The 13,338-nt window shown below is 39.6% G+C and overlaps 1 protein-coding gene across 9 annotated transcripts in view; it reads left to right on the top strand.

Annotated features, from left to right (window-relative positions):
• Window positions 1–6,974, top strand: part of LOC139609615 (NACHT, LRR and PYD domains-containing protein 12-like) — a 41,233-nt gene extending 34,259 nt beyond the window's left edge. For all 9 annotated transcript variants that reach the window (XM_071464461.1, XM_071464459.1, XM_071464463.1 and 6 more), the window contains one exon: window positions 6–6,974. In XM_071464461.1, the coding sequence (XP_071320562.1) occupies window positions 6–15 (10 nt within the window). In that variant the 3' untranslated portion in view covers window positions 16–6,974. The remainder of the gene's footprint in view (window positions 1–5) is intronic.
• The last annotated feature ends 6,364 nt before the right edge of the window (window positions 6,975–13,338 follow it).

The following is a 13,338-nucleotide window of genomic DNA, read 5'->3' as shown; positions in this document are numbered from 1 at the left end:
CACAGATGGAGATGAGAGTGGGGAGGAGAGCTTGATCCAGCAGTGACTGACAGAGGAATCGGAAGAAGTGGAGATGACTCTCAGTGCTGCAGTTTGAACTGGTCTGAGAACAGCTCCACTGTCACACACAGAGTCCAGTCCACTATCATCCATGTGTGTTCCTCTGGATCTGACAGAGCATCATCAATGTCTCTGGACTTGAAGCTCATGAAGTTCAGCTCTGAACAGTTTCCTTGTTGAGCTTCACAAAGAGGGAATTTCACAGTAGAATGACTTGAACTCTGAAGATTAGTTTGACTCAGACTAACTAGTCAAACTAGTTTGACTAGTTAGTCTTATCCTCGTTTTTGGTGTCCTGTCCCCGGCTGGAGCTATCCCTGGAAATGTCCCCGTTTTTCTCTGTGAATTAAAAACAGAGTGGAGAGATGGGCAGCAAAGCAGACAGATGTCTAGCGTTGTGCTTGTTTTGGCCAACAGAGGGGGCTGGATGCTAGCTATAGCAGCTTCAGAAATCAGGCTTAAAGACTTTATCCAATCAGTGTCTCTTTTTTTGTTGTCTCTAGCCAGAGAACAGGTCAGCTGGCTTACTCATTGGTTAGGAGTACATAACCAGGCAGTAAACTAATGAAAACAAACACACCCAAAGCCTCCAGTCAGGTGAAAAACTTGTTTTTCTGTTGGGAGAAGTGAAGAAGTTGTTGTTCGACTGTCTGCTGGACTTCACATGACAATATTCACAACATGGAATAGTTTTTCTGAAGAACACTTTTGGTTCTGTGAATCTGTGGTGCCTTCCGGACTAAAGGAAGATACATGATAAGGAACAGACAGACGATCTGACTTCACCACCTCATTCACCACTGTTTTTGCTGGTTTATGATGCTGCTGAATCTGAATGAATTACACTCTCGTATTCATGGTTTTTGTAAAATGACATTGTGCTCTATCAGACCAAAGGAGGAGACCACCTGAAGCAGACAGAACCTGTTTTACTTGTGCGTCTACAGTAGAAATAGAACAACGTATGTAATGTTACAGCTCCTCCTATTGGCAGCTCCAGTACTACAACACAATACATGACAGACCTGAAGAGTTGAAATGTGGAGAATCCATCTGAGCTTATGATGTTAGCATGTCTGACATGCTCCACATCATTATGTATGTGTAATATAGTTCTATATCTTTCTTAGTGTTGCTGCGCTGAGCTTAAATGTGGTCACCAGTGATTAGGTGGGTGTTAAGAGGCTCTGCCCCCTCAGTTGTCATTTTTATTTTCTTCTCCCTCTGTTGAAGCTTCATGTGGAGAAGAAGCAAAACCAGCCAAATGATTGGTGGTGAGTCAGGGCCACAATGAGAAGCTGATTCTCTGAGAGTCAGGCTGAAGGAGAACAGGAGCATTTCCTTCTGTCTCATACAAATCTGCTGTTTTCAGAGTCTAACCTGTGATATTTACCTCTGACTAGAGTTACACTGGGCCAAAGACAGTTACTCAGACCATCAGGGGGGAAAGAGAGGAACACCAGTAAATCTGTTATTGGAGCTCATTTATTCCCATGATGCTCCTCTCATACCGTGTACAAGCAGGCAGGTGTATGAGTGAGTTACTATGGTTACAGTGATGTTCTGTGTCTCTGTCGCTCTGAAACGTTTTCATGATTTAATAACAGGTTTTTAGGTTAGTATAGCTTTACAAAATCATGACTGTGATTATGCCTCAATACTGAAATCTGGTTATGTCAGTGAACTTCTGATTATTGATTCCTGTATAACATCACAACTCCAGCAGCTGGAAGAGCTCTGAGAACAGCTGACACTAGAAACTGTGAGGAAAACAAACAAGTGACATCAGACAGTTGTTGTGAGGTCATTTCCTTCACCCAGAGTGTTTTTAAGTTGTTCCAGTTGTTAGACTTTGAAGATGATCTTGAGTGTTGAGAATAACAACCCTCAGGTTTAACATAGTATCACTAGGTTTAGTCATCCAGATCATACTGTGATGTGTTGTGAGGTGATTTCATTGATATCAATGATTTGTCTCATTTGAGCTTGAAGATGGTCTAGTAGCCTGCAGCCTGCAACCATTTTAGATCCATGATGTTTTTCTAAATCATTTTGCATATGAAACAGCTGTTAATAATCACTTCCTGTCCTGATCCACCAGTTCTAAACTGGTCTTGATGAGTTCTTGGTTTTCACAGCACCTCAGCCTAACTGATCTGGACTATAGTGCAGCTGCCTGTTACTGAACTTAATCCAAGAGGTTAGCTGGTGTCAAAATGCAGGGAATCTGTTTGAAATTACAATGTTTTTTCTGGGGAAGGACCCCTCCACCCCCACCCACCATCTCTCTATCTTTCCATTTTAAAACATAAGCAGGTGTTCATCACAATGCATTCCTTCACAACAGAACAGTTACTCTGATAACATTGGTCATACGTTATTTAGTCAAATAACATCTGTGATGATGGAAAACAGTTCTGTGAATCTGATCTTTTTCATCTACATCTATGAACATATGTCTGATCTGTTTCTACTATATCTACAAACATCTCTGTTCTTTTTTCATATGTATATATGAGCATAAGCATACAGGTTATAAAACTGCTTGTTTATTTAAACCTGGTTTTATATCTCAATGAGAAAGAAAAATGGAAACGTGCATCATCTCAGTGCAGTGAAATAACAAAGCACAGAATTATTGTTCAAGTATTATGAAGTGGTTGAGAGGAAAACTTAAAATTTGTTGGGGATAAGGTCTGTTTCTTGTCACCACTGTCAAAGACTTAGCCTAGGAACATAATTTGCAGATAGAGTGGGAAAGGTGGATAAGTATGAAGAGCTGTTTTCGCTAATCCCACTTCACCCTGAAGCTCTCCTTTCACCCATTTTTAGCCAGACTCTATCAGCTAAAATACTACAGCTTGGAAATCATCTTCTAAACTGTTGTATGTGGAGTAGGGAGGAATTCTTGCTGAAAAGAAAGTGTCAATACAGAAATTTGTCTGTTTGCAGGGGTCTGGTTGTTCCCTGGCAGTGCAGAGAAGACAGGTAATCCACAGTGAGATTATTTGGCTCTCTCATGTTGCACAGGTTGTACAAATTAAACAGAGAAATAATATAACATAACAGGGAAAGTCCTAATTCTTGTCCTAATTCCCTATATGCCATAGACACAAAAAGTAGAAATATATATACCTAGGGACTGATTTAAATTAAGTTTTATTACTTTTTTGTCAAAAATGTGAGAAGAGATGTTTTGAGCCAGATGTAGCTGCCAGCTTCTTTCTATCTGCAGTTGCTGTTGCACTAATAGCAGTAGCACAGGTAGCAAAAATGGACAAAATCCACAGCTCCATAGTGGGGTTAGTCCAAGGATGGATTAGTCAAAGTATGGGGTCCAAGTATGGATCCTCCTGGCCAAATATTTCTCCAACACAAGTCGTTCAATAAAATTCTTACTTGAGTTAAAGCACTGTATTTGCTTTTTTAAAACTTGTAGAATATGATACAAAGCCTCTAGAAATTCCCATAAATGAATGAATCAACGGAAGGAGCACTGTCATTTTCATATTTCTTTTAAGCAGTCATCAAGTTTGGTTGTGGTAAACAGCAAATATTTAAAATCAAAGGATTTCAAACGTGGTCTCTAGTGAGAAATCTTCTGCCTCATCTTCTTCTAACAGAGCATTGTTAGGACACTGCCAGGTTCAAAATCAACTGAACTGAAACAGCATAAAGTGTAGCACATTTTCAAAAAATAAAATAAAATTCATTCCACTGACTAAGAGTAGCAAGTACTCCACAGAAATGTGGTGGAATCAAAAGAACAATATTTGTCTAAGTGGACTAAAAGTCATAAGTTTCCAATAAAAATAATACTCTAGTGGGTGTCCCGATGGCTGAATGGTTAGGGCACATACTATATGGGCATGCTGAGCCCTGAGCAGCAGACCCCCCGGCTCAACTCCCAGCTGGCTGGGAGTCGGCATATTTCTATGCTCCTCCAGTCTGCATGGCCAAGATACTGAATAGTAAATTGCCCCTATTTTACCATCAGTGTGTAACTGTGTGTATGATAGAAAAAGGACTGGGTCAATGGGCACTATGAGTGCTTGGCAAAAATTGAGAACTCTGGGCTGAAAGTATAATTCTGAAGGCTCTGCTCTGTAAAAAACTACAATTATAGATGATAATGATGATGATTATCTAAAAAAGTGTTTCTGGTGTATCTGATCTGATCATCTTAAAGTATAAGACTGATATTCTTACTTTTTAACAAGAGAAGGCCCAAACCAATAATGTGTTGGTTCGTCTCTAAACACTTTCTGACTTCCCAACTTTGTCTGTGGCTAAAGCCCAATGGTTCCTACAGTGTGTATGTTAATGGTGATGAAGGAACATATCACCCAGTGCACCAGTGTGGCTCCATTATATGTTCTCTACAGCTCAGAGGAAGAAGCTATATCAGGCTTTGATACTCACACACAGTATATGTTAGTAGGAGACATTCATTGTTGGTTTGGTTAAGAAGAAAGTAGATATTTAATGTGTGTAATGAACAAAGAATTGAGATTGGCCAAGTAACAGCACAGCACAAATTTTAATGTTAGATGATTTTAAAAAACATCTTATGTAGTCTGTCACCTGTTTTTAAAGTGAAAAGAGTTCAGTGAGACAAATGATTTCCCCTCATTGTAAACAGAAAGAACAAATGGCCTCCTCCATCAAACTGATCTGGGTCAGTGGCTGAACTTAGCCATGCATTAGGACATCTCATTGTCACAGCAATTAAACTTCATGGGCCACTGCATGGGCCACTGCATGAACTTAATGTATGTACAGTATGGTAGGTAGCACTCAAAAAAAAAGATTTACCTCTTAATTCTATAATTTACCTTTTACAACAGTATGTTGTATGTTAAAGCCAACTAATAGCAAAATAGGTAATTTGTGACAAGACTAGGTTCTCATATGGCGAAATCCTAATTTCATAACTGTGACATCGTCTGACAAAATCACCAAACACATAAATGAAAGACAAAGACCGAGCTGTGATTTACTGTAAAATGATCACTCAGAGAGAAAGTTAGAAGAGACTAATTATCTTTATCATTTTGTCTCCCACACACAGCACAGCCTCAGTCTGGGATCCACAGTAGTTTAATCTTTATTTACCTCAACTCCATAACATAACAGAATTTTATTACAGGCTGGTCTTTATGTCTAACTCCCTCTGTAGAGTTGGTCATAGCTGTATTTTAGTACAAACCCTCGTTTTCAGTTGCTCCTGTTTGCCATTTTAACAAAAACTCAAAAATTAAAAACCTTCTAGTGAACCAGTGGAAAGAATCTTTCTCAACAGGGCTTTTATTGCCGTACTATTGTCTCATTTCCAGTTGCTAGCGTTTCTGTTGTTTACATGCTATTCAGATCTGCTAGTTTCTTTTTCAGTTACCGATGACTTCTCTCTCTCCTTCCCTCTCTCCTGCTCTTTCTCTGCTTGGTGTGCCTTATGTTTAATTGCTCCTGTGCCTCCTTTAGTAATAATAATACCAGTAATGAAAGTAGTTCATTTGCTGTAATGGAGGCAAGTCTCAGAGTAGTGTAAGCACTCCTCTGCTTGGTTGACTGCCCATAACAAGGTGTAGCCCTAAGCTCCTGCTTGTCACCCACACATGGTCCACAAACCAAACTTTACGAAGAGTCCCTGGTCTGTGCTGAGGGTGGTCTGAGAATGGTCAAGTGTTTGGTCTACTTCAAAATTTGTATTTTAATAAGAAGAAACAGCTTGATGACAAACGTGTTTTAAATTAGTATTTTTTTTGCTTTTACTATTTTTGTCTGGAAAAGCATAAGATCTGCTGGAAAACCTTTTTGTTGGATCAAATATGCCTGTTAGCCTCAAACACTTGTTTTGGTTAGTCCTGGCAGAGTCATGGCTAGTGATCTGTTGCCCTAAGTCACCATTGTGTAATCTTTCTCTTACCCTCATCTTTCTATTCTAACCCATATAGCTTCAGTAGTGTTTGCCACCTGGAATCACATAAATGGTATTATCATTAGGCCCATTCTGTATGTCTGCATTGCCTGTGTAAGTTTTTGTCAGCTGCTTGTGACAGACACAAACAGTGCTGCTTTCAGTTTTTTTATGAAACAGTTCAGTTTCTTATCATGCTGAGCAGCAGTGTCACCTAGACGCAGTGGTGGAAGTAAGAAGTACTGAGATGACAGAATGTAATATGAGTCATGTGTCTTGTGCTTTTTACTCTCAGGATGAGTTCATTGTGTCTCCTATCAATATGTCTACAAACTGTTGCCCAATGTATCATTCTCTCAATGTATCACAGCTCTTCTGTGCCCCACCCCATTGTTGGGTGAATGGCTTTCCCACCTGTGAACAGGTTGAAACAGACCTCAGACCCCAATTTTAATGAAAAACCTTCATTGTGTCCATGTTTATGGACAGAAAACAGCTCAGTGAGCAACAGAGCAAATGGCCACATTAACTTTCAGTTATAAAGTACAAAGCAGTACTTGTACATGTGAAAAGAGCATGGCTGGAAGCTTGGTGCCATAGTGACAACTCACAGTGTAGCTGCCATCAGGGTCAGTTATAGAGTTTTAAGTCAATTTAATAATTATGAGTTTAATGTAAGAATAGTTTATGGTTTTAATGAAAGGATATTTTTGGTGTCATCATCAACGATGGATGACACCACTCATCGTTTGCTCAGAGAAAAAGTATTTTACTCCAAATTGCCCAGTTAGTGTGGAGGGGCACTGCATGGTTGCTATGTATACCAGTTATTTGAGTGTGGTGGAGTTGTTACCCTTAAATATTCATATTGTGTTTAGGAACAGTAATGTAAAATAATTCGCATACCCCTAATTTGCATTTGTTGCAATTACTTATCATATATTGCTATATTTCTTTTTAGACCACAAACACACAGATGCACCCTCCTGCTGGTGCCTGTCCATTGCACTTCCTAAAATAAATTATATTAAAGGTGTTGCATTTTATACATGTTTCCTGTTTTATTTGAAGTTTTGATATCTATGAGTAGATGTATTTGTGGTTTAAGTGTCAAAAACAATCTCAGTGTAGTTTTACATCTCCTCTCTTCTTTCTGGAGCTCTTGTAACAACAGGTGAGTGAGCTCTGGCTCTGAGCCTGTCTTCTGATGGGCTCACCGCTCAGAGAAACCAAATCCTGCGAGGTTGAATGGTGGGTCCAGGTGGGCCCCTGCATCTGGACACCTGATGCATGTCTGAGGGTGGTTACAGAAGTCTTGATGGCTCAGTTTAAGGCTTATATTCTGAATACAGCAGTGTGCATTTCTTTTTGATACTTTCATAGTATTAATATAGAACCCAGTCATGCTTTATAATCAAAAAACACATGGACGTGTACCTTTACATAATATGGGACCTTAAAGTGCCTGTGTGTCTATTATTTTGACTTTTGGCAAAACTTAGTTTTTGATTATTTCATAGATAGTCAGAATCAGCTTTAACATCAGAACTCACTCATCTGCAGACTTTCTTTTACCACATTTGGATCATTGTAAATTATGATCATAGAGTCATATGTTCATAATTTCCTATGAATTGTATTTGAATTACAATTGAATTGCTTGATTATTCACTAAATAACCTCTCCTGTGAAATCCAAGATGATAATGATAATTGCAAAATGTAAAATACAACCATGTTTGTCAATACACTGAGTGTGAATTCTGATCAAAGGGTTTCACAAGAATCAATTCACATTCTCTTATTCATCCTGTGTATCAATATATGTAAACTAAAATATGAAAACAAATTATATCACATCTATCATACATTCATATCATATCATATCATATCATATCATATCATACATCTATCATTTGTCATTCATTAAACATCAATTATGACGTTCAATGAATGACAAACAGGTGAATAATGAATTTTGCATTTATAATTAATAAAAAGAGGTATATTTTAAACACTGTATTTAGAAATGAATTGGAGCATGGAATGAGCTCAAGTGGTCCAGGTAGCATCAAGGGGATGTAATCACCTGCCATAAATCATAGCAAGGGTCAATGGGACCCTCAACTCAGTTCAAGGCCTAAATTTCCATTTTAATTTCTGCTCAGTGGAGTTGATGTATGTGAGGAAACACTGAGTAGCCAGACTCTTCATTTACATCTATCCATTATTAAATGACAACGACCTTTGTATTCTGGATCTATGAAACAGGAGTCTCTCACACTAGTGAAGAGAATCCAGTGAAGAGAAATGTCAGACAGCATGTGAGGTGAGATTTATAATTCATTTCAGATGCAGCAACTGTTCAGTGGCAGTGATATCCTGAGATAGATTTGACTTCTAAAGACCATACAATGGTTTTGCATTTTACATTAAAGCACTAAAGCACTATTTAGCCAAATTTAAAATCACCTTAGCAAGCACCTAGCTACGACACCCCTGCTTAGCATTTCAAATGCTGAGTATTTCTGGATGCTCTGAATATATGTTATTTTGGAAAATTTTGCAGCTTTGCCCAGCTTCATAGAAATTCAGTTGCCCAGGCAGCCCAAGCCTTAGCCCCGGGTCCCCAGAAAACAGCCCAAATCTGCTTCTGATCCCCAGTCATCTGTCCATCTACAACTCCAGGTCTCATGTCGGTGGTCTGGCCAATACCTGCTCCTTGACTTCTGCTCCTTTGAGCTCCTTCTGGTCCTTTGAGCAGAAGTCAAGGAGCAGGTATTACTCCTTGGAGGTCCTGGAGGTCCCTTCTGACCTCCAGTTGGCTGCCCTTGCTGACCCAGAGCTAGAAATCCCAGATCAGCAGATGTCCGGTCAGCGCTCCACCGGACCACCTCCAGCTCTGCACTTCATTGGTCCTGTGGCCTGCACCAACCAGCACTCTGATGCCAGCTAGTTTTCCAAATCTCCATCCTTGTCACCAGTCTCCAGGTCCCCTTCCAGAGTGGCTTCACCTGTCTGGTACGTTCTCCAGAGGGTCACAACCTGCATCGCCGGCCTCCTGCCTAACTTCCAGAGAGGATGCACCTCGGGAAAGATCCAGTCTTTGCCGTCACCCCCACTTTGATCTCTGGAGAAATCCAGTCCTCCGTTGGCCTCCAGCTTGACCACTAAAGAGACTCTGTCTTTGCTGTTTACCTCCCAATCAACCTCCAGAGAGACCTTGTCTTTGCCATCTTTGCCTTCACCAATGCCCTCCAGCACATTCCTGTCTTTATCCATGCTGACACCCTGGAATGGCTCGATCTGTTTCAGGCTGTCTGTCTGGCCTATTGGCTGCCCAGCCTCCATTTCCCCGAGTGGCTCTGTCAGTTTGTCCAGCCCTTGGGCCTGGGGACTCTTGGTCTACCCCTGCCCAACCTTTGGACCATTCCTCTGTGATCCTCAGCTCCCTGCCCACTTGCCCTGCATTTAGTCGTTTTTCCTTCAAACCCTTCCAGTTCCAGAATTTTTGAATTCAGACTGAATTCAAAAATTCAGTTAAAAAATACATATGTTTTAAAATAAAAGAATAATTGAATGTGCCCTCACTTTAATAGCTCTGTCTTCTTAAACATTTGCATGTCTGGAGTAGGTTTCAGTTAAACAGATATGGTGGCTTCTGGTGACATTTGGGTTATTTCTGGACACAGCAGCTGGTTTTGTATAAATTATAACTGGAGTGTAAACCATAACTTCCGAGGACACATCATGGAGACCATATGACTTTTCTCCCAACAACAGATTTCACCACAACAACTTAAACCTTAAAATATATAATGTAAAGCATTAACAACAGAACTGGTGCTTTTACTGCAGTCGTCGTATACACCAGTTTATGTTCATTTCATGAACATAAAAGACTATCCATCTCAAGCTCAACTACAGTCCATGAAAGTATGAATATACTTTCCTTTTTATATGGTCAAACAAATGTTGATTAATCTTCTCAGATAATATGTAGAATAGTAGCAGACAATCTATCCATTTGCATTTAAATGTGTATGTTTGACTTTTCTACACAGTTCTCCACTGGGGGTAAAAATGCCTCCACTTGCAAATACCACCATGTTGCGAAACTTCAAGATGAAGTGTATAATCTCAGTTACATTAAAATATTAGACATCCATGACAAAGCCAACCCATATTTTAATATTTACTGTACCATGCCATAGTCATTGGAGCTGATATATGAGAGTGTAAAGTGAGACTTGATGCTGAAATGAATTGTCACATCAGGTACCTCTTAGTGATAGTGAGAGACAAGTGAAGGATTATTCCCTTGAGTTCAGGACTTTAGCTGCTGAAAGGAGATTAACCATTAGTCCTGTTTTGAGGCTTTTCTTCAGGGCCTTGCTGACCCTGTTAAAGATGAGAATTCTGTTGAGCATCCTGCTGATCTCATGCCCTTATTTCCCTTGCTGTCTGCAGTTAGATGAGTGTCAGAGAGAGGAAGAAGAGGGCACAGTCTTCCTTCTCATCCTGTCTGGCCTCTTCTGCGTCTCCACCACCTGATTCCCCATCTGCCAGCTCCCCTGGTGGCACGGAGGAATCCATGCCAATGGGCTGCATCTGACTGCCAACAGTCCAGTCACCCCATGTCTAGATGTTCAGTAAAAGGCTGAGCTCATCAGTAGTTTAGAGGGCACTGGTGAGCTGACCCTCCATTTCTGATCCTCCTTCTTTACCCCTTTTCCAAGGCCAGTTGATTGTGTCTGACCAGACAACAATTTTACAAGAGTTTTACAATAAGCACTTGGGGGCACCACCTCCCACCTATGGGAGAAAGCTGTGACTTTTCAGTTTGATGGATCTGATCTCTGCTTCAAAAAACACAACAGGACAATGTGATGACATATATATCTCAAAGGTAAAAGGGTTAGGGTTAGGGTTAGGGATCAACTTCACTGTGACATCATAATGTCCTGCAAAAACACTTCTGGCCATTATTCAGTGAAGGGGAGGTGACCATACAACCATGAGGTCTGTAATCTGGCAGACCGGGAACTTTCCCACTGGGCTGACATGCCTTTTGGGCCAAGACTTTTTTATTTGTCTGACCAGCTCATAAAACTCATGGATCAGTGGCCCATTGGGCTCAGGCTGGCTCAAACACATGTTTGAACACCTTCCCCCTTAGTCTCTGTGCTGGCATAATGCATTTGTCAAAAAAAAAAGTCAGCACAAGCCAATGAAACACATAAATCAGCGGCTGACTGGTTCTTTTTTTAAAATGACACTGGGCTGGGCTGCATGTATTTGTATGTGTTGGGCCGATCTGGACCAAAATGCCAGGGCCAATTTTTTTGTCCCAGTCTGGCCCCCATGAGGTGGTAATTCAAATTTTTTGTTTTGCCCTTTTTATCTAACTTGCCTTCGTTTGTTTCATGGTTCTTGGATTTTTTTATTCATTTTTTTTCACTGTAAGTTCAAATAGACATCAGTTGAATTTAACTATCACCACCAAGGAAGGGACAAAAAATATTTACTCATGGTCATCTAACTTGATTTCAGATGATGAAGACCACGTGATGTGGTTAAAATGGGTCTCTATTTTCAATCAACAGCTGGGAGGCTGTGGAAAGAGATTGTAATGACTGACTACAGCTAACATCATCCTTTCATCTACCCTTTACAAAGGGTGAATAGTTTTCCTTGTATTTAAAAGCAAAGACAACTAAACAAAATAACTGCAGTAGCATTTTATTAAATCTCTAGCTCAGTGACTTGACTCAGTTTCTTCATATTTTCCATTTATATGTTTCATGCTTTATAAGTACAACTCATGCATTAGGCCCTGCAGTCTTGTATTTTATGGGGAAAATCCATATCAAAGTGCATGAAGTCATCTAGAATTGCAGAGGCTCACCAACCATCTACATATGGACAGAGAGGACTGATATACAGAGGATTGTGTTTTCCCTTGTATTCCCTGCAAATGTGTTAAAAGTTTGAACTTGTTTTCATTAATTACATTAGAAACAGACAGATGCACATTGAAAATATATAAATAACTCAACCTATGTTAAAAGTAAATAATTTTAATATGCCTTGTGTTAGTTGAGGCTAGAGATTAGAAATTAAGAGGCCTTTACATCAGATTAAGATTTTACGATTTTAGAAAATTAAAATCTTATTTGAAATTTGAAAATTTAAACATAAAAATATGTTTGCAACAAAGAAATTTAACATTTGATTAAACTGGATAATTTTTTGCTATGGATTTTGGGAATTGTGTCTCGTGTTTGGTATAAAGGAGTAGAAGTACACATTTACAGTAAAACACCACACATTATCACCAACATACAGTTGAATGGTTTGAAACAAGGTTTGAGGAGGCAGATTACTGTATTGAGAGAAAATTTACATTTCTGGAAAAAACACGAAAATAAATAAGTTTCAAAGATTTGAAAAAATGCTGACATCATCTTTGGTGTGTTTTTACTGTGGTAAAAATGACTGTTAACACCAACACTAGCAGAATCGGGTTCTGGATTTTTGGGTTTCCTGTAGTTACCACATACAGACTATCACTGCAGCACAGATTCACAGACTCTGACATGTTTGTTTCATTGCATAAGAGCAGTTAGTGCAACAGGGATCATGTTGGTGGAGATGTTTTAGGGTCCAGTCCAAGTTCAACCTCTGAAGAGTTTCCTCATTTGGTTCAGTCTGTTTGGTCAGGTGTGAAAACTCTGGTGCACCAGGTTTTTGGCAAACCTGCGTGTTGAGGAAATTAGCACAGACAGTGAAGATTAAAGGGAGGAGACACCAGGTCTACACTGTTTGAAAGTTGAGTACAACAAAATGAAGCAGGTCTGAGTGCTGAAGGACTGTCCCAGCCTCAAGTCAACAACCATCACAGAAATACAGTCAAATCATTGGTTGTTGATCTTTGATCACACTGTGGGACACATCTACCAACAGATCATTGTGAACCACAGTTAGAAAGTAACTGTGTAACATCATTGCTTTGGGATTTTCTGTGGGATTTGATGACAATATGAAAAACATAGAAGAACATCAGCCTTAAAGTGAATTAAGTTGCAGTTCATCTAACAACCACTAATCGATGATGGTGTGACTATACATGTGTCCTGTTTGCGATAACATTGATAATAATTATATTAATGTTTGTGTGATTGATTGACAGGTTTGTTAGGCTGTGACACATTTACGCATTGTCACTAAATCCAACCTTTAAAATACCCTTTCTGTGTGTGATGTCTCAGACACTAAATGTACACTAAGATTTTCAACTGTCTGGACTGATGCTCATTTATATTGGCATTGTTGAACAAGACAGCATAGGTAGGTCTGTAG

Source organism: Trachinotus anak, unplaced genomic scaffold (assembly GCF_046630095.1).
Source record: "Trachinotus anak isolate AG129_WGS33_773 ecotype Australia unplaced genomic scaffold, CSIRO_AGI_Tana_v1 ptg000026l, whole genome shotgun sequence".
NCBI lineage: Eukaryota > Metazoa > Chordata > Actinopteri > Carangiformes > Carangidae > Trachinotus > Trachinotus anak.
Note: the sequence above shows the minus strand (reverse complement) of the source record. Positions and strands in the feature narration are given on the sequence as shown.